This window comes from Diaphorina citri, unplaced genomic scaffold (genome assembly GCF_000475195.1).
Source record: "Diaphorina citri unplaced genomic scaffold, Diaci psyllid genome assembly version 1.1 scaffold220, whole genome shotgun sequence".
Taxonomy (NCBI): domain Eukaryota; kingdom Metazoa; phylum Arthropoda; class Insecta; order Hemiptera; family Psyllidae; genus Diaphorina; species Diaphorina citri.
This window is the reverse complement of record NW_007377657.1, coordinates 242,647-262,496: the sequence shown is the minus strand read 5'-3', so window position 1 is coordinate 262,496 and position 19,850 is coordinate 242,647. Positions and strand designations below refer to the sequence as shown.

Sequence of the window (19,850 nt, the reverse complement as noted above, 5' to 3'; positions counted from 1 at the left end):
GGGCGGACCTAAGCTTGGGCTCAGGAGGACGCGAGCGATGTACGGCGGAGGCATCACACACACTACCTATGGGGAGCCGGCTGGCCTCGCCGATGGAGGGTCAAGGGACACAGTCATCCTATTATCTAGAGGATGCCAGAGCGGGAGTGCTCAATACACAGCGGTGCTTGTCTATCTTCCGCGGCGGGGACACCTCGCCGTCGCCGCGCCGCGGCCCCGGGAGGGTATCAAGTCAAGGACCACTCGACCGCGTGGTTTCAGTTGACAGTTAGGAGAAAACCATATATATTTTTTTTTTTTATAAAACCCAGACAACAACTACTCTTTTAGAAGACTTTGACTGCTTGGCTCAGGCAGGCTTCGCACATCGCAAGGCTCGCTTTCAGCGGCCCCGCCGCCTACGACGGCCGAACAGCAAACAAAAACACCCCAACAAACACACGACGGGGCCGAGGTTTTTTCGGCTCTGTGCTTGGAGTTCGGGGTGCACTCAGCCTCGTGAGGACAATTGAGTAGCTACTTTAATCGAGTAGCGACCAGTGGCGGCATTACCAGAGTAAAAAGAAAAATTATAGATATGTCAGAAATAGTACAGGAGGCCCAGAGAAAGTAAATGGGAGTATTCCCAAATTCACGACAGTCATTCAAGCTAATCCCCCTGTAAAATATTTGTCCGTTCGATGAAAAATAATATGAATGGAGCGTGATCTGACGGATATTGGTCCTTACTTGTCGGTCTAAATCAGTCCTTAAGGCCTTAATTTGGTCCTTAAGGCCTTCTAAATCGGTCCTTAAGGTGTTATAAATCGCCTAATTCGGTCCTAACTCCTTAAGGCGATCTAAACGGACTTACCTGCTCCCGTTTCTTCAACGTCAGCCTTACATTCTTTGACCAGATACTCGACTATTTCCTTGTGACCATTGCGACATGCCATGATGAGAGGCGTAGCGCCCCCGAATTTGAACTTGGTTACCATCTGGATTTCCTCATGAGTGCGCGCTTCTAGAAATGCCTGTCAACAGAGAGACAAATAATATTGGGGTTAAATAAACTTATTTATGACAGCCTAGTTAGCTTGGTTGGTGAGGCGTAGCGCCCCCAAATTTGAACTTGGTTACCATCTGGATTTCCTCATGAGTGCGCGCTTCTAGAAATGCCTGTCAACAGAGAGACGAATAATATTGGGGTTAAATAAACATATTTATGCCAGCCTAGTTAGCTTAGTTGGTAGTGCGTCTCCTGATGTGGGGGGTCAGGGGGGAGGTATACAGGGAGTGACAGGAGTAGTGTAGAATAGACTTGGAATCTCTGCCTCTCAGCTGAAATAAAACAGAGGGGAATTATAACAAGCATTCTTAAAGCTCTTCGCTATTCCCGCAGAGGGAAACCTCGATTCAATTTTTCAATCATAAAAATAAACATATAACCTTGCCTGATAACATTATTATAAATAGGGTTCATATTATCTCATGTTGTATTATGGGACCTGACAACAGATATACCTGATCAGGTCTACCTGATAGTGTGTGTACTCATCAAGTGTCAGGTCCTCCATCGTTCCTGAAAACCACTTCATTTCCCAACCAGAGGAAGGTAAGTTTTCCTTTGAAGTTAGGTATCACTCACAAAATTAAAGATCCTTTGAATATCCTCCAGAGAGATGACAGACCATCCATGCCCAATGTTGCTTAACCTGAGTGATCTATTGGGAACTGGTTCATTCAACATGCCACCGCCATTAGTATACAGCTATACAGTGCAGTGATACTGTGTATTATCAAAGACTAGCTGAAATCCGTTGCTTTGCTCCGGATTAGCGCTAGTAAATTCTTAAGGAATGGCCATTCATGTCACTCATCCATTTAGTGGTCTTGCTCGGCGTAGCTTAACAAAAACGAACTGAAAAATAGCCTATAACCTTCACAGGAGGGCAAGCAATAAGTTGACATAGTTTCGTAGCAATCAGATGAATGGTTTGGCCAGGCATAAAGTTTGAACAAACACACACACACACACACACACACACACACACATTCTTTTTTATAAATTAGACTAGGTAGGTAACTTTGTAAAAGTCCATATTAACGGATTGAGAAGGAGGACAGGACAGTACAGTATAGTATGTATACAAAGCCAAAGACAGCCATTCCAAGAACCAGCACATCTCATCTACTTACTGAGGACAAAGTTTGCCCTGGGTGGGTATTGAACCCACAACCAAAAGATTCAAGGCAGGTGCACTAGCTTCCAAGTTGTCTAGACTGGCAGTACAGGGACTTAAAAATATCAGACCTGTGTACTGAAATTCAGAGAACAAAATAAGTACCTAATGCTATAAATTTATTGCCTCAAGTATGTAAAAGGGAGGGTGCCGTACCTCGAAAATACACTGAATAATTTCAGCAACAGTACAGAGAGGTACTACCATCAATCACCTCTTCTCTCACCTCATAGGTACCTACCTACTTTTAGAAGGGAGATATTTTACTGTCAGTAATATGGAAACATTATCTAAGTGTAGTTTGAAATCTTTGGTGTTTTGTGTAGAGTGAACATTAAGGTTTGGAACAAATTATTAAGGAACAAATTGTTTGTGGAACAAAGGGTAATCAATAGGGTAATAACACGTCAATTATTGCTGCTACTGAGTTCTATACACATGTGTTCAAACTGGTAGTAGTGTAGACATTGGTATTTAAAAAAAAAAAAAAAAAAAAAAAAAAAATGCGCAAAGACATAGGCTAGCGGTGTCAGCATGATAGGTAAACAACAAATCAAGTCTACAATAAATATAACGATAAGCAATAATGGCAAGTGATAGGTAAACATTGGTTGTTAGGATTATTGAGATATTTGGAAAATCCTGCAATGCTGCAGTGAGCACCAAAGTTGTGATATGTGCAATGAGCAACAAAGATGCATTTTAGTGCGTAAAACTCCCGTCACTCAAGACTTTAATTTTTGTACAGTGACTTTCCCTTGTGCAATGTGCTTTACCTTTGGATGACTTCTAAGACCTTGTTTAGACTGCGGGAGTAAAGGGACTTTTCAGTCTCATTCTGGCAGGATAAACAAGGTATATTCTATTCTATTCTATAGGAAGGAAAGTAATGTAATTAAAAAAAAAGAAAAAAATCTGACAGTAACGCTTAAAGTTTTCAGAGGGTTCTTTCTAGTCCCGGAAAAGTCCCACGTTACCTGTGTCGATAGTTCTCGGCCAGCATATGCAGGGCGGTGTTCCCATGGCAGTCCACGTCGTTCGGGTTGGCCCCCACTTTGAGCAGAATCCTCGTTACATCCCGGTTTGGTATGAGGGGGGGCTTCAGGGTCTTATAGGCGACGTTGTGGGGGGTCAGGGGGGAGGTATACAGGGAGTGACAGGAGTAGTGTAGAATAGACTTGGAATCTCTGCCTCTCAGCTGAAATAAAACATAGGGGAATTATAACAAGCATTGTTAAAGCTCTTCGCTATTCCCGCGGGTCCGCCACTATTTCCGCAAGTGATTCCGGATCGTATACTTCTCGTGCGTGCTCGTACGCTTCTATAGTCTGGGGAGAGTGGGGCTTGCTGATGGGCGGTTCGCCTTCTTTGTACCTGAAGAATTAGAGATAGAGTACTTTAGACAGATACCTGTAGTACGCACCTATGTACAATGTACAGACCATAGGCTAAAAAAAGCACTTTTTGGACTCAGGGAACCCTTAATATTCCACCCATTTCCCGAATTTTACTTTTTGTTTTTGTAATAGAAAGCCAGCCTAGTTGGCTTGGAACTTCTTGGAAGCTAGCGCGTCTGCCTTGCAAGCGCTAGGTCATGGGTTCGATTCCCCCCCCCCGGGATGAACTTTATCCTAAACAAATAAGGTTCGTCCTCGGAAGGGCGGGCTTTCTTCTATCATGTCCTCCTCTCTTCGATTTGGGGAGGATAAGACCTCCTGTCAACTAAATGTAGACACCCAGAAGATATAAGGGGTCTATTTTATGCCTATGCCTCAAATGAGGACACAATTGACACAATTCTTACCTCAAGTCCATAGCTCTCTTCCATAATTCTACAGCGGACACCATGTCTTTCTTTCTGTCCACAAATGTGGCTCCGAGTAGTTCTAGGGCGTCTATTTTCTCTTTCCTGGATACAATGTTAAGACCTATGAGATATTCTACTATGTGCTGATGACCTGAAACAAAAATAAATCAAAAAAACCTTGTGACCTTTACGAAAAGAAGGGGAAAAATTGATGTCGATCGACTTTGGCCAAATGCAGACGCATTCTAACTTTCCTCCTATAGGAAGGAAAGTAATGTAATCGGGTCAGTGCAATAGTCCCAAACCCAAACTAAAGTCTCAGGAAGTAGATCGTATCCGGATGGGCGGGGCCTAGAATCCGTTCCCGGATAAGCAGCGCTTGGTTCTTAATACCATCCGGATCCGTTTTTAAAATTTAATCAGGGTGTTCATGTTCATATACTCCATTAAATTTGTATTATGTGTTTCCCATAATTTGTCAAAATAATCAAAATGAGACCTTGACCTTGGTTAGACTAAAGAAAGGGACTTTTCAGTCCTACCCCAGCAGGATAAACAAGGTATATTCTATTCTATTCTAAAAATTGTTTTCCAGGTACGGATTCAAAGTCAACAACTGTTCCCTCTCCTTCCCCACCTGTCGTCTTAGGTACTACGCCAAGGGATCCCACGCGAAATTCCACAAATTCACCTGGATGGAGATATACTACGTCAATCAGTTTGGTACCGCGGATTCGGACCAGAGTATGTTCACCATTCTGGAGCTTCACCGCTTTATCAAGGACAATTCCTCGTTCCCTTATCCGCAGAAAGATTTCCCTGCAGAGGAGGGTGGTGGTAAGTTTTTATTATTATTATTGTTATTTATTTTGTCATCTGTTATTTTTGAAGAGATTTGACAGAGGGAACTGCAGTTGTGCCTGTATCTGTTTTTGGACAATTCGATATAATAGAGAAAGCCAGCCGTTCCGAGAACGAACCTAATCTGTTCAGGATAGAGCGACCACAGGATGAAGGCGAGAATAAAACCCGCGACCTGGACCTTATAGGGCAGACGTCGATCTTTGGACACACCTTTATATTATATGAATCAATGTCTCTTCTCATTTCAGTTCCAGATCCCAACGGGGTCGCTGGATTGAAATGGGCACCCTACCAGAATAGCAGCAACCTCACATTCCCAGGGGAGCGACTCTGCAAGGGTGGTCAGGACGACGTGAGTGGCTGGCCTTATAATACTCACGTTGATTTTGACAAATTCAAACAGCGTCCTATAAACCCTATGTTGTTCACTCGAACTCAGCTCTATTCTCTCATCTTCCTCTTGGACGGGGCTTGCACAATTCTCACTCCAATGATTGGGACAGTGCTCCCGCGCCGCGTCCTTCCAGTGAGTAAGCAGCAGCGAGGCTATGTTGAGCGTTAGGGTGATCAGTCTTTGCAGAAGGGCCTCGTCCGTGATGTTGTACTTGAGGGAGGACTTGGCCTCGTGAAGGCATTTTTCCAGGATGGTGATGAGTTCGTCCGCTGTGATCTGGGGAGGAAAACGCCGGAAAGACGAAATCAAAATTTGCACTTCTCCAATGTTCAAAAAACTTTGCTGCAACTTTCTCAAACACGTCCAAACTAACGAATTTCATTGCATTGCACAAGTCTGGACCCACCACAATATGTTGCTACCAAGTGTTAGCTGGTTACCGTATTCTTTGACTGCTGTAGCTGTAGCAATTTTCTACTTTGGAGATTTTAAATCGGGTTCATTATGATCATTCTGGTACCCCGTCCGTATCAATTAGGTTAAACGCGTGACTCTTATCACCATCTAGGTCACTTGGGTTAAGCAACGCTTACCTCGATATCTCAGGATGTAGATCAGGGTATCACACTAGGCTTGCACGCAGGAGGTCCGGGTTCGATTCCCGGCGGGGCCGAGGTTTTTTCGGCTCTGTGCTTGGAGTTCGGGATGCATTCAGCCTCGTGAGGACAATTGAGTAGCTACTTTAATCGAGTGGCGGCAGTGGCGGCATTACCAGTGGCAGCATTACCAGAGTAAAAAGAAAAATTATAGATATGTCAGAAATAGTACAGGAGGCCCAGAGAAAGTAAATGGGAGTATTCCCGAATTCACGACAGTCATTCAAGCTAATCCCCCTGTAAAATATTTGTCCGTTCGATGAAAAATAATATGAATGGAGCGTGATCTGACGGATATTGGTCCTTACTTGTCGGTCTAAATCAGTCCTTAAGCCCTTCTAATTTGGTCCTTAAGGCCTTCTAAATCGCCTATCCGTGTACAGACGGGGTTGGCGTTTTTCGTCACCCTCTCAATCAGCCCTAACTGGGGTGATTGCTTTGGGTTGACATTTGGTTTTGGCAAATGTGCTTGAAATGAGGATTGAGGATATAATTTCTTCGGATACAATTTGCCCTAACATACGAACGGGCAGCTTAGAAAAGAATAGATAACAGTTCTCGGGTTGACCCAGCACCTTAATGGGAAGTATTGTGTTTCTTCTCGCCCATCTGATGAGAGGCATACGACGGGATGGGCATGCTACGACACAGACCACCCGAGTCTAATATAGCAATTGTTTCATTGCTTCGAAATAAAAACAGCGGCGAAACGCTCATTTTTTTTAAAAAAATAATGAGTTTATCAATAAATCTTTTTAGTTAAATACTCACAGGTGTTACACGTCTAAGGGAAGCCGAAGCTGTCGTTCTATCGCTTAACATATACTCAAACAGTTCACTGAACGAATAGAATGTGCTTAGAGTCATGTGGTTCAGAGGGATTCGTCCAAATTCAAAATTCTGCTTTTCCATTGGCTATTACACTTGTAAGATACTTTTCCATACTTTGGTGATTTAGGGCACAGGCGAGCGTCTTGATCTTGACCACTACACCACCATAGTTACACTTGATAAAACATCAATACTGAATATTAAAAACACTTGACTTTAAGTAATTAAGTAAAAAGTGAAGTACCTATGTTTAATTTAGCAACCACCGTGTACCTCAAGAACCGAGTGCTTTTTTTTTTTTAAAAAAAAAAAAAACTTATTTATACTGTTCGCATAGGACTAAAAAGTCCCTTTACTCCAGCTGAAGACTACTACTGTTATTGTGGTCAAAGTCTCAAATTATATTGAGGATGAAATTCCCTACCTCGGCTGGGATTGAACCCACGCCCTCCTGGTTACCAGGCGAGCGTCTCGACCACTACACCACCATAGTTACACTTGAAAAAACATCAATACTGAATATTAAAAACACTTGACTTTAAGTAATTAAGTAAAACTTAAAGTGAAGTACCTATGTTTAATTTAGCAACCACCGTGTACCTGAACCGAGTGTGTCCAACTTGTCAACCACCTTATACCTCAAGTTCAAGAGCTCTGGACATGCAATGAGGAAACGGCGCTAGGATGTCATGCTATCTCGTAGCATGACTTATCGACATGCAACAGTCACCCCTTATTAAGCTCCTGGTGTATTATTGCCCTTATATGGGAACAGCTACCTTGGACTAATGCTAGTCATAAGTTCTGTCAGGCCGGTATCTAGGATTTTAGCAAGGGGGTGCCCACCTCTGTGGCCTAGTGGTCAAGAGCACTAACAGCTCTCAACCTGGAGGTGCTGGGTTTGAATCCCGGCAAGGGCGGAAATATTCTGACCAGACTTTTCCGTTCTTGGATAGGCATGGATGTATAAGATTGTGCCTTGAAGTAATGCGAAAGCGGTTCCAAGGTAAGTACTTTTTTTTTTTTTTTAAGCAGGGTAATTTTTAAAATGTTGTCTCTAAGTAGGTACTGCACAAACTTTTTCAAGATCCAGTTATTCATACTTGGCATTTTTTTTTAAACTTTCATTTTGATTAGATGTGACTATGATTATTTGTTTATTTATTTACTTTTTAAAGAGGACCCCCCTGATTACAGCCCCGTGTATTGTGTACCTAATTATAGATACTTCAGAGTGGAAGAGATCTATGTATAAGATAGGGGATGAGGAAACCCCAGGAAAAGGTTGATTCTAAGATATAGTTATTGTCTTTATTACTTTCTATTACTGTGTATGGGGAGTTGTCCCGATTGATTTCCTAAAGCCGAATTGATTGTCCCTTAAAATCTTGTTTTCTTCAACGAAATTTTCGATTCTCCTGTTTTAAGCATTCCCCAATCAATATCATTCCCCGATCAATACACCCCGATAAATTTCATCAATTAACTTGGACTCGAACCATCAACCTCCAGATCTGAAATCCACCGCAAATCAAACTAGGTCTAGCAATGTTCGAATTGTTCTATAGTTATTTAAATCTGTGGTGTCACCTTTTTTGAAAATTGGTATGACTGTTGCATCTTTAAAAATGGATGGAAATGTACAAGTATCGTAACTCAGAACATGAAGATGAAGAAGTATGTTGCAAGCTGGTCAGGGTCTATTAATCAACATGTCTGGTTTGAATTTAGTAAACCAACAGGAGATGAGCCTCGTTAATCCTCTATACTAGATAGTGGTTCACAGAGGGCAATCTATTCATGCTAGCCTACAACACCAACAAAAGGAATATCGTCTGGAAATCGAAGAGAGGACGAGGTCTTTTAGAGGGAATTGGAACAACAAAGGGGTCATTGTTTCGAAAGCGAAGCCAGAAGGACAGGATAGGAGCAAGCCAGCCATTCCGAGAACGAACCATATCTGTGATAAAGTTCACCCCGGGCGCGAAACGACCTGGGGCTTATTGTGTTAAAGCGGTCTCTTCCTGATCCCTGATGTGCCGCGTCCATTATTAGTTTAGGACTATTGCACTGAACTATTAGGACTTACAAAGCAGACGGGCTACCTTCCAAGCTAATTAGGCTAGCATAGTAGATAGGAACTAATAAAAGTGCTCGATTTCTTCAGAACAAAGAACAAATACACGAAGGAGAATCAGCATAAGACGAGGAACCTGAAGAACGATGTAAAATCTTCCACTTTGTTTCTTTCTTAAGTTCTTCAAAATGAGAATTTTCGTTTCATAAAGTGCGCGTTTAATTGTATGGCATGCGCCATATATGGCAAAGGCAAGGTTGGATGACTCGACAAGTCATCAATTCGGTTTGCATACCAACTGGTTGCCAAGTTCAATGTCAACATCAGGCCAACAGCCATTCGGATACCTGGGGAATTTGGCGCGGACTCTCGGATAGCTTGTTTGGGGACGAGTGGATTTGTACGATGAACCTGAAGAACGATGTAAAATCTTCCACTTTGTTTCTTTCTTAAGTTCTTCAAAATGAGAATTTTCGTTTCATAAAGTGCGCGTTTGATTGTATGGCATGCGCCATATATGGCAAAGGCAAGGTTGGATGACTCGACAAGTTATCAATTCGGTTTGCATACCAACTGGTTGCCAAGTTCAATGTCAACATCAGGCCAATAGCCATTCGGATACCTGGGGAATTTGGCGCGGACTCTTGGATAGCTTGTTTGGGGACGAGTGGATTTGTACGAATCAAATTGTGTACTAAAGCTGCTACATAATTTGTAGCAGCTGTTAGCATAATGAGATTATGGGACATTTGACTCTGGTGGGTTCGAATTTTGGCCGCGGGAAACCTGGAGAATAGGTTTTGGCGCGGACTCTTGGATGGCTTGCTTAGGGAAGAGTGGATTTGTACAAGTACCAAAGCTAAAAACTTTTTGTAGCAGCTGCTAGCATAAGAATGGACTTTTACAAGTCAAATTTTGTGATAAGCTGCTGCACATTTTGTAGCAGAGAATAATGGGACATCTGACTCTCAACTCGGAGGTGATGGGTTCGAATTCCGGAGTTGTCAGAAAAGGCGAAATGGTTAAAAATGCGAAATCGTCGAAACTTGGAACTCACTTTGATAAGTTGGCTTGCTTAGGGAAGAGTGGATTTGTACAAGTACCAAAGCTAAAAACTTTTTGTAGCAGCTGCTAGCATAAGAATGGACTTTTACATGTCAAATTTTGTGCTAAAGCTGCTGCACATTTTGTAGCAGAGAATAATGGGACATCTGACTGTCAACTCGGAGGTGATGGGTTTGTATTCCGGAGTTGTCAGAAAAGGCGAAATGGTTAAAAATACGAAATCGTCGAAACTTGGAACTAACTTTGATAAGTTTGTTTGTTCAAGCAAGCTTCTAATAAATGCTAATGATAATAATGATAAAATAATAATAATAATAATAATAATAATATCAGGTAATTGTCTCTGTAATATATAATAATCGACATGGGAGTATGGATGATTAATTAATAAGTAGGTACTAGTTTTTTTTATACTTCTTTGTAGGTACCACAGGTATGAACGCATCTGTCGCAATGTTGTGGGTAGAGGTACCAGGTAGATAATGCTTGGGAATGGGGTTTGCGGGACATGTGAACTTAATAAGTATAAGTATGCTTACTACACGTTTACTATACTCAAGTTTAAGTCATATCTACACCGGCATTGTGTAGTCTAGGGATATAAAAAAATGCAGTTTCTTTGTGTTATTATATCACAACTTTGGTGCTCACTGCAGCATTGTAGGATTTTCCCAATATCTCAATTCCTTAAATCCAATGTTTGGCACCGGTCGCTATGCGCATTTAACATGTCATAGGATTGGGCCGAGCTTTATCCCAATCAGATAAGGTTCATTCTCAGAAGGGCTGGCTTTCGCCTATCCTGGTCCTCCTTCTCTTCGATTTCGGGACGATAAGACCCCCGATGTTACAGTTCCCTCTATCAAACCTCTTCAAATGAAATCAGTCCGAAATCCAGAAGTAACGGGTGGGCGGTAAAGCCACACATGTAGAATATTCACATGAGAATTGATAACATGTAAATTTATGCGTGTGATATATCTATTACAGGTAAAAACGTTCGTACTGGAATATAAATTAGGTTTGAGTAGAGAGAGGTATTATGGCCACAAATTGGAATAGAGGAAAACTCTTGACCAAGAGTGGTACTGCAAATTAAACGCCACGGTTAAGATAAGATTGGGGGTCCAGTGGATTGCTCACTGCAGCATTGTAGGATTTTCCCAATATCTCAATAATCCTTAAATCCAATGTTTACCTACCATGCTGGCACCGGTCGCTATGTGCATTTACATGTCATAGGCTTGGGCCGAGCTTTATCCCAATCAGATAAGGTTCATTCTCAGAAGGGCTAGCTTTCTCCTATCCTGGTCCTCCTTCTCTTTTCTTCGATTTCGGGACGATAAGACCTCCAATGTTACAGTTCCCTTTATCAAACCTCTTCAAATGAAATCAGTCCGAAACCCAGAAGTAACGGGTGTGGGCGGTAAAGCCACACATGTAGAATATTCACATGAGAATTGATAACATGTAAATTTATGCGTGTGATATATCTATTACAGGTAAAAACGTTCGTACTGGAACATAAATTAGGTTTGAGTAGAAAGAGGTATAGCCACAAATTGGAATAGAGGAAAACTCTTGACCAAGAGTGGTACTGCAAATTAAACGCCACGGTTAAGATAAGATTGGGGGTCCAGTGGATTGGAATACATCACATGCCTCACACTCCATTTATCAAGGGTCTAGGTACTCTAGGTTTTCCTTGCCCTTGAAATCAATTTAATTTGAAGATGGATCTCAGGAAAATTCCAAGGAATTTAGGAAAAATCCTTCGAATTCCTCTTATGGTCTTATGGCGCACTTTTCCCAGTGTGCCAATCTTGGCTGAGTCAACACACGACTCGATTTTTTCCCCTCAACCAAGTCAACAATTGGTCAGTGAGTAGTCGGCCTTGGGAACTGAGAAGTTATGTTGTAACCTTGACTTGGCCACAGCATGGGTTATATCTCACAGATACCATTTCCTTATCAACCTTTCGGTACTCGAGATCACCAAAGTTAAGCTGCATTGAGCATGGTGAATGACCATTTCCTAAATCACGTCTTGGTTGATTAATAAAAGATCACCATACAAGATGGACTTTATTAGATATTAAATGCTGTATTATAACCTTCAAAATCCTGTAGGTAGTGTTTAGCGTGGTGGACTTCTTATTTTTTATTTTTATTTTATAAGTTTCCATTTATTAGTTTTTCAGTACAATTCTCTCAGTTAAATAAATAGGCAACAAATGGTATACCCATCCGTAAAAGCCGGAGCTTGTGCCACGGATGGGGAGTTCATTAAATAATTTCAGTTTCATTCTCTGATGCTCATGTAAATTTTCAATATCATCTTTGTAGATAATGATATATGTATATATGTAATAATGATATCTGATCACAACAAAAATAAAAATTTAAAATAAACAATATGCTTGACTTTCCCAAATTCCATGTTTCCTAGTCTAAAGTATGTTTAGGTATGTATTTTTTTTTTATTATTATTTTATTTTATTATTTTTTTTTTTCATCCAAAAATATATCAAATAGCCACAATAATAGTAGTAGCCTACTGCTGGAGTAAAGGGACTTTTCAGTCCTATGCGAGCAGTATAAATAAGCACTATTATTATTACATCACATGCCTCACACTCCATTTATCAAGGGTCTAGGTACTCTAGGTTTTCCTTGGCCTTGAAATCAATTTAATTTGAAGATAAATCTCAGGAAAATTCTAGGGAATTTAGGAAAAATCCTTCGAATTCCTCTTATGGCGCACTTTTTCCCAGTGTGCCAATCTTGGCTGAGTCAACACACGACTCGATTTTTTTCCCCTCAACCAAGTCAACAATTGGTCAGTGAGTAGTCGGCCTTGGGAACTGAGAAGTTATGTTGTAACCTTGACTTGGCCACAGCATGGGTTATATCTCACAGATACCATTTCCTTATCAACCTTTCGGTACTCGAGATCACCAAAGTTAAGCTGCATTGAGCTTGGTGACTGACCATTTCCTAATTCACGTCTTGGTTGATTCATAAAAGATCACCATACAAGATGGGCTTTATTAGATATTAAATGCTGTATTTCTTAACCTTCGAAATCTTGTAGGTAGTGTTTAGCGCGGTGGACTTCTGATCAGGAGGATGGTGGTTCGAGTCCAAGTCATGGAATTTATCTCATAGAATTTATAAAAAAAACTCATGGAATCGAAGTGTTTTTTTTTTTTGTAAAGAAAGAAAAACCTGCAACAAATGATAATGTCATAAGTAGGTATGACAATTATGACATTAATATATCCCAGAGAAAAGCTACGATAACTAGCATGTGTCTAACCAGTGATATCGTAATACAATAGTGTGTGGAAATGATGGTGGGACATGTCTTGCATTTAATAAACGAGTCGCCCAACTAGGTGTGAATATGAGATGGGGAGTGGGGCCCTACAATCCCTACATGCTTCTGCTCATCAATGTGGGAGGCGTTCCTGAAATATATTAAGGATGGTCAGCGCAACATTGGCACTAAAATACAGAAGAAACAAAAGACGAAGTATACTTGTTTGACAGAAAGGGGTTATTTATTTCAACCCTTAATTCGCTGTGGATCCATGGGACCATGTTGACTCGAAGGTTTGGCTGGACCATTTGGGCAAGAAATTGTTTGATATCACGGGAGAATCCCGTCCCAAGCACTTTCTTGCTCAAAAGATTGGTCTGGCCATCCAGAGGAAACGCTGCATGCATCCTAGGGTCTCTAACAGAGGGGAGAAATTTTAGTGATTTTTTTTTAATTATTATTATTATCTAATAAATAAATATTGACTGACTGTAAGGATGGTCAACATTGATGGCACCAAAATAATAGGTAATAGACTCTTGAGTGGAAGATAACCACTAGGCGAGATTAACACCGGAAATGTTCTCTATCACCTAACAAGATCCATTATTGTGGTCAATTTTTCAAACGAAAGAGGATAGAATTCCATGTCTCGGCTGGGAATGAACCCGCGCCCTCCTGTTCACCAGGCGAGCGTCTTGACTACGCCACCAAGGCAGGTATCTAGACATAAAGACTATATTGTGAAAATTGTGAGACCATTTCTCAAGTCCACCCTCTATAAAAATTCTTCTTCTTAAGGCTTCAGAAATAAAATCAAACCAATGCTCATTTTGTTATTATTGTTTATTGATAGTTTTTGGACCAGAATACTAAGAGATTTATTTTCAATTTTATTGACAGGTTACCTACGTCTCAATTTTATCGCAAATGGGAATCAACTCAATCTACTGACTGATAAGTCTTAAGGAAATGGACTTGTCGCTTAAGATTCAGTCCTTAAGTTTAAATAAACTGTTCAATAAAGTTTAAAATTAACAAACTGTTCTATAAAGTTTGAATAAACTGTTCAATAAAAATAATATGTTTACCTACATAGTATCTACTTTTAAACCTTTAATTTCTTTATTTTATATGTTTTCCATTCAAAGTTTTATGTCCATTTTTATTAGGAGGAAATCCAAATATGGAAAAAGACCAACCTTGAGTGGTTTATCTTGTACACTTGTTCACTATATTCACCCTTGACAATGAACAATACGAGGAACAAGTCAATAATCTCTCACACTTGAACAGAGAGAAGTTGAGAGACATCAGAATAGTCAATACTGTCCATAGACTGACGTTAAATAGACAAGATGCAAGATCCCATGATCGATAGACTTGTAAAGCTACACACATAAACATGGTCGGCGGCCGTCGATCAATGGTCGATTGACGAGGTGAATCTATGATCTATGTTGTTGAGGCAGTGTGGACGATTCAGTCGACATCGAGTCTTTTGGACTGCCAAGGTTTTTTTTTTTTCTTTAAAGATGAGTGTTTTACCGCCGTTTTTATTTTGTAGCAATGAAACAACTGCTACATTAGATGCATGTGGTCTGTGTCGTATCATGTCCATCCCGTAGTATGCCTATCATCAGATGGGCGATAAGAGATACAATACTTCCCATTTAGGTGCTGGTTCAACACGAGAATACCATAAAGTAACCCGTAGAAATATTTGCAATGGAAAAACGAGTACAAATCTTTGTCGATGGTGGGAATCGAAACCGGGACCTTCTGCATATCAAGCAAACGAGTTACCATTGGGCTAACCCTGCCCTCAGTTTTTTTTAAATGTCTTTTCTTTTCTAAGCTGCCAGTTCAGTCCGTTTGTAGCTCGTAGGCCAAATTGTATCCGAAGAAACCAAATCCTCAGTCCTCATTTCAAGCACATTTGCCTGTCTTGGGACGGACTCTATACCGACTTACCGAGCTATATCTAGGTTAATATGACGTCAACTTAAATGCCAGGATCTTATGTGGCAATAGGTGAAAGCATTATACAACGCTGCCATTTGGTTATTTATCTAGCTATTCAATTTACACTATTGAAGCCATATACTCGTAAACTGGCGTAGTCTCTATGAGTCTATGGCACAAAGCATAGAGGTACAGTAGAACCTCGATTATTTCAACTCCAAAATCCATTGGTTTTTTCTATCTTTCAAAGGATATCCTATCTTATCAGAGGAAAAGATCATGGAAAGTGATCATTTCAACCGCGATCACTACTGACTGATAAGTCTTAAGGAAATGGACTTGTCGCTTAAGATTCAGTCCTTAAGTTTAAATAAACTGTTCAATAAAGTTTAAAATAAATAAACTGTTCTATAAAGTTTGAATGAACTGTTCAATAAAAATAATATGTTTACCTACATAGTATCTACTTTTAAGCCTTTAATGTCTTTATTTTATATGTTTTCCATTCAAAGTTTTATGTCCATTTTTATTAGGAGGAAATCCAAATATGGAAAAAGATATGATTCGTCCAAATTCAAAATTCTGCTTTTCTATTGGCTATTACACTTGTAAGATACTTTTCCATACTTTGGTGATTTAGGGCACTGATTTTTCAGAGAGAGTTCCAAAGTTCATTTCTAAACCAGAACAGGAGGTTCTGTGGTCTTAGGGAGGCTCTATAGCTATTGTATACTTATTTTATAGATATCAAATCAAGTAAATCATTTCAATACGTACCGACAGTGACATTATGATGAAAACTATGTGACTATATACCGAGAGGAAGGGAAAACCTCTATCAAACGGAAGGGTTGGTTTTAAAGTTAATGGTTAAAAAAAAAAAAAGTTTCCACGAAGAGCGAAATTGTTTTAAAGTTCAGAGTCAGAAAGGGACCTTTCCGATAATGAGATTTTTTTTAAAGTTGACACTCCGAAAAAAGTTTTTCACAAACAGCGCGCGATTGGTTTTAAACTTTTAAAGTTGATGGCCCGAAAGAAATTCTGCCAAAAAAAAAAGAGAAATATTTTGAAGTATAAACTTAAAGAGAACAATGGTTTTTAAATCTATGGTTCGGGATTAAAAAAAAAAAAAAAAAAAACTTGATATCCCGCGAACAACACTTTTAGTAGGTAATTTCTAAGGCCGACACACGTTCATTTTGAGCCTGGGCCTGTCAAACAAAACTGACCGTGAGTGGCCGACCTAAAAAGAACAATGGATAAAGGGACACAGAACTTAAAACAAAAGAAAGAGGAAGAAGAAGGGGGAAAAGAAGAAGAAGAGGGAAAAGACAAAGAAGAAGAAAAAATATAACCACCAGCCTGGAGACGGGCAAAGTGTCAACAATCAAATTCAACACGTATACTTATTATTTTCATTTTTACCGTACTAAATGCCGCTCTCAGTATTTTCATTTTTACCGTACTAAATGCCGCTCTTATTATTTTCATTTTTACCGTACTAAATGCCGCTCTCAGTATTTTCATTTTTACCGTACTTAATGCCGCTCTTATTATTTTCATTTTTACCGTACTAAATGCCGCTCTTATTATTTTCATTTTTACCGTACTAAGTAAGTACTCTGTACGGACGGTACTCCATTTTCACCGTACTCCGTACGGACCGTACTAACGTCGGATTACCGTACTAACTTCGGATGGACAAATCTCATCTGTTTGGGATAAAGTTGGCGAACCTTCCAGGCAAACTAGGCTGGCAATCAAATGGACATTAATATCTTTATCATCAGGGTACCTATCTTTTTACAATCAATCAAGGTCTTTTGTTGTAAATATTATGTATTTATTATAAACCCATCACATTCGAGCAGGATAAACGAGGTAAATATATTCTATTGAATAGAATCTATTCTATCTGGTACTTAAGATAAGGGGAAGAGAGAGGAAGGAAATGGAAGAGGGAGAGAGAAGGGATGAGAAGAGAAAGGGAGAGGGAAGATAAAGGAAGAGGGAGAGGAGAATGATGGGCAAAAAATGGGATGGCGAAATTCCGGTGACGGTAGAGTCACTTGCTGACGGCATCGATGTTTTGCGATAACCTCTTCAGTCTAATAGAAAATAGTTTATACGGTTGTACGACTCCATTTATTTATCCTTACTTGAAGCTTGATATCATAGGTAAATTGTGGACTATAGTATCTACGAGTGTGAATTCTTTGCATATCACATGAGCGGAACAACAGGTTTTTTTTTAAATATAGAGGGAACTGTAATTGCTAAGGTCTTACAGTACCGAAGTGGGAAAGAGAAGGAAGACAGGATAGGAAAAAGAAAGCCATTCCGAGAACGAACGAACGAACAGGACCTGAACGGATAGTGTTCGAACCCGCGGCCTAGCGCTTACAAGGCGATGGGCAAAAAATGGGATGGCGAAATTCCGGTGACGGTAGAGTCACTTGCTGACGGCATCGATGTTTTGCGATAACCTCTTCAGTCTAGAAAATAGTTTATACAGTTGTACGACTCTATTTATTTATCCTTACTTGAAGCTTGATGTCATAGGTAAATTGTGGACTATAGTATCTACGAGTGTGAATTCTTTGCAAACATTTTTTTTTTTTTTTTTTTTTTTTTTTTAATATAGAGGGAACTGTAATTGCTAAGGTCTTACAGTCCCGAAGTGGGAAAGAGAAGGAAGACAGGATAGGGAAAAGAAAGCCATTCCGAGAACGAACAGGATTTTATCCTGAACGGATAATGTTCGAACCCGCGGCCTAGCGCTTACAAGGCAGACGCGCTACCAACCAAGCTAACTAGGCTGTATTCAGTTCTTTCCGGCACGCAGGAAATACAAAGTGCATATTTTTCAACAGGCCCCACTCTTGAACAGGAGTACTGAAGAGGTGTCACAGAAGCATAAATTTAATAGTGTCATAAGGTCCGAAATTAATTGGGTGACTTCCTCATTCATTATAGGCGACTTTTCAGGGGTGACTTTATGCAGAGTTTCGTCAACAAAGAGCTGTAAAGAATGGGTGAATTTATAGGGGTTGGCCTTAATTCTGCGAATTTATATGGGTGGCCTTAATTCAACCATTGTTGACCTTACTGCGTACAGAATTATTTGTGCCACTGCCGGGATTCAAATGTGTCACAGAAGCATAAATTTAATAGTGTCATAAGGTCCGAAATTAATTGGGTGACTTCCTCATTCATTATAGGCGACTTTTCAGGGGCGACTTTATGCAGAGTTTCGTCAGCAAAGAGCTGTAAAGAATGGGTGAATGTATAGGGGTTGGCCTTAAGTCTGCGAATTTATATGGGTTGCCTTAATTCAACCATTGTTGACCTTACTGCGTACAGAATTATTTGTGTCACTGCTAGGATTCGAACGTGGTTTCCTCTGAAGGCTGTCCATTCTTGTGCAACTGACAGATTTAAGTGATCTGTTAAAAGTTAAACGTGTTAAAAAAACTGATGTTACATGGACCTATTATTTTTATTCTTTCGTTCGACACATTTTCATTCTTTTTAAAACTGAAATGACTACCTTTTAACTGATCTGTTTTAAAAGCCTTAAAACTGATGTTAGGTCCATGGGTAAGTTAAATAAACTCATTAGTTCGACATAGCACATTTTTATCCTTTTTTAAAAAACTGAAATGACTTGTGACTGTCGGTTAAAAACTGACATGAGAGACGCTTTTGGTTGTCAGATTTTCAATCTCTGTATTGTAGGTAATTTAATTTTCAGTCTCACATTACCTATTTAATACCTAACTATCAGTCCACTCAGTTCTTCAATCTCTGTATTATAGGTAAATAGGTACATACTAAATCCAAAGTTTCAGCCATTGGTCCGTGTGTCTGTCTGTCTGTCCTTCAGTCACCCCTTATTAAGCTCCTGGTGTATTATTGCCCTTATATGGGAACAGCTACCTTGGACTAATGCTAGTCATAAGTTCTGTCAGGGCGGTGTCTAGGATTTTAGCAAGGGGGGTGCCCACCTCTGTGGCCTAGTGGTCAAGAGCACTAACAGCTCTCAACCTAGAGGTGCTGGGTTCGAATCCCGGTCAGGGCGGAAATTTTCTGACCAGACTTTTCCGTTCTTGGATAGGCATGGATGTAAAAGATTGTGCCTTGAAGTAATGCGAAAGCGGTTCCAAGGTACTATTTTTTTTTATTTTTTAAGCAGGGTAATTTTTAAAATGTTGTCTGTAAGTTTTTTTTTTTTTTTTTTTTTTTTTTTTTTTTTTTAAGCAGCAGGGTAATTTTTAAAATGTTGTCTGTAAGTACTGCACAAACTTTTTCAATATCCAAAGTTATTCATACTTAGCATTTTTTTAAACTTTTATTTTGATTAAGTGTGACTATGATTATTTATTTACTTTTTAAAGAGGACCCCCCTCCTCCCCCTGATTACAGCCCCGTGTATTGTGTACCTAATTAAAGATACTTTAGAGTGGAAGAGATCTATGTATAAGATAGGGGGTGAGGAAACCCCAGGAGAAGGATATGAAGGGAGGAAGACAGGATAGGAGAAAGCCAGACGTTCCGCGAACGGACCCTTTCTGTGTAGGATAAAGTTCCAACCCGCAAACAAGCGCTAACAAGGCAGTTTTCGAACCCGCAAACTAGAGCTTACAC

The 19,850-nt window shown here is 40.0% G+C and overlaps 3 protein-coding genes and 1 long non-coding RNA gene across 4 annotated transcripts in view; all 4 read right to left on the bottom strand.

Annotated features, from left to right (window-relative positions):
- Positions 1–19,850, bottom strand: part of LOC103506182 (protein fem-1 homolog CG6966) — a gene marked incomplete at its 3' end in the record, with an annotated part of 38,531 nt that overhangs the window by 4,656 nt on the left and 14,025 nt on the right. The window contains 1 exon segment of the mRNA XM_026821306.1: positions 854–1,013. Coding sequence (XP_026677107.1) covers positions 854–1,013 — 160 coding nt within the window.
- LOC113466154 overlaps positions 1,086–19,850 on the bottom strand; it is a 30,549-nt gene continuing 11,784 nt past the window's right edge. The window contains exons 2-3 of the long non-coding RNA XR_003390638.1: positions 15,981–16,244; positions 1,086–1,158 (exon numbers count right to left, since the gene is read on the bottom strand). This is a non-coding gene — a long non-coding RNA (uncharacterized LOC113466154). The remainder of the gene's footprint in view (positions 1,159–15,980; positions 16,245–19,850) is intronic.
- On the bottom strand, positions 3,176–6,821 carry LOC113466151 (protein fem-1 homolog A-like). The gene is made up of 3 exons (XM_026821307.1): positions 6,715–6,821; positions 5,273–5,563; positions 3,176–3,420 (listed from the first exon to the last, which is right to left on the bottom strand). The coding sequence occupies exons 1-3, from the start codon at positions 6,808–6,810 to the stop codon at positions 3,196–3,198; spliced, it is 612 nt and encodes a 203-aa protein (XP_026677108.1). The 5' UTR covers positions 6,811–6,821; the 3' UTR covers positions 3,176–3,195.
- On the bottom strand, positions 3,468–4,197 carry LOC113466153 (protein fem-1 homolog C-like). Its single transcript, XM_026821310.1, has 2 exons — positions 4,027–4,197; positions 3,468–3,596 (listed from the first exon to the last, which is right to left on the bottom strand). Exons 1-2 carry the CDS (start codon positions 4,068–4,070, stop codon positions 3,470–3,472), a joined length of 171 nt encoding a protein of 56 aa, XP_026677111.1. The 5' UTR covers positions 4,071–4,197; the 3' UTR covers positions 3,468–3,469.

Excerpts from the sequence above, each read along its gene's own strand:
- LOC113466151 (XM_026821307.1), bottom strand. The coding sequence starts at position 6,810 with ATGACTCTAAGCACATTCTATTCGTTCAGTGAACTGTTTGAGTATATG. Across the intron at positions 5,564-6,714 it reads CCCTTAGACGTGTAACACCT|ATCACAGCGGACGAACTCAT; the intron begins GTGAGTATTTAA and ends TTTCCTCCCCAG. Across the intron at positions 3,421-5,272 it reads TTGAATTTGTCAAAATCAAC|CTGAGAGGCAGAGATTCCAA; the intron begins GTGAGTATTATA and ends GTTTTATTTCAG.
- LOC113466153 (XM_026821310.1), bottom strand. The coding sequence starts at position 4,070 with ATGGTGTCCGCTGTAGAATTATGGAAGAGAGCTATGGACTTGAG. Across the intron at positions 3,597-4,026 it reads AAGAGAGCTATGGACTTGAG|GTACAAAGAAGGCGAACCGC; the intron begins GTAAGAATTGTG and ends CTAATTCTTCAG.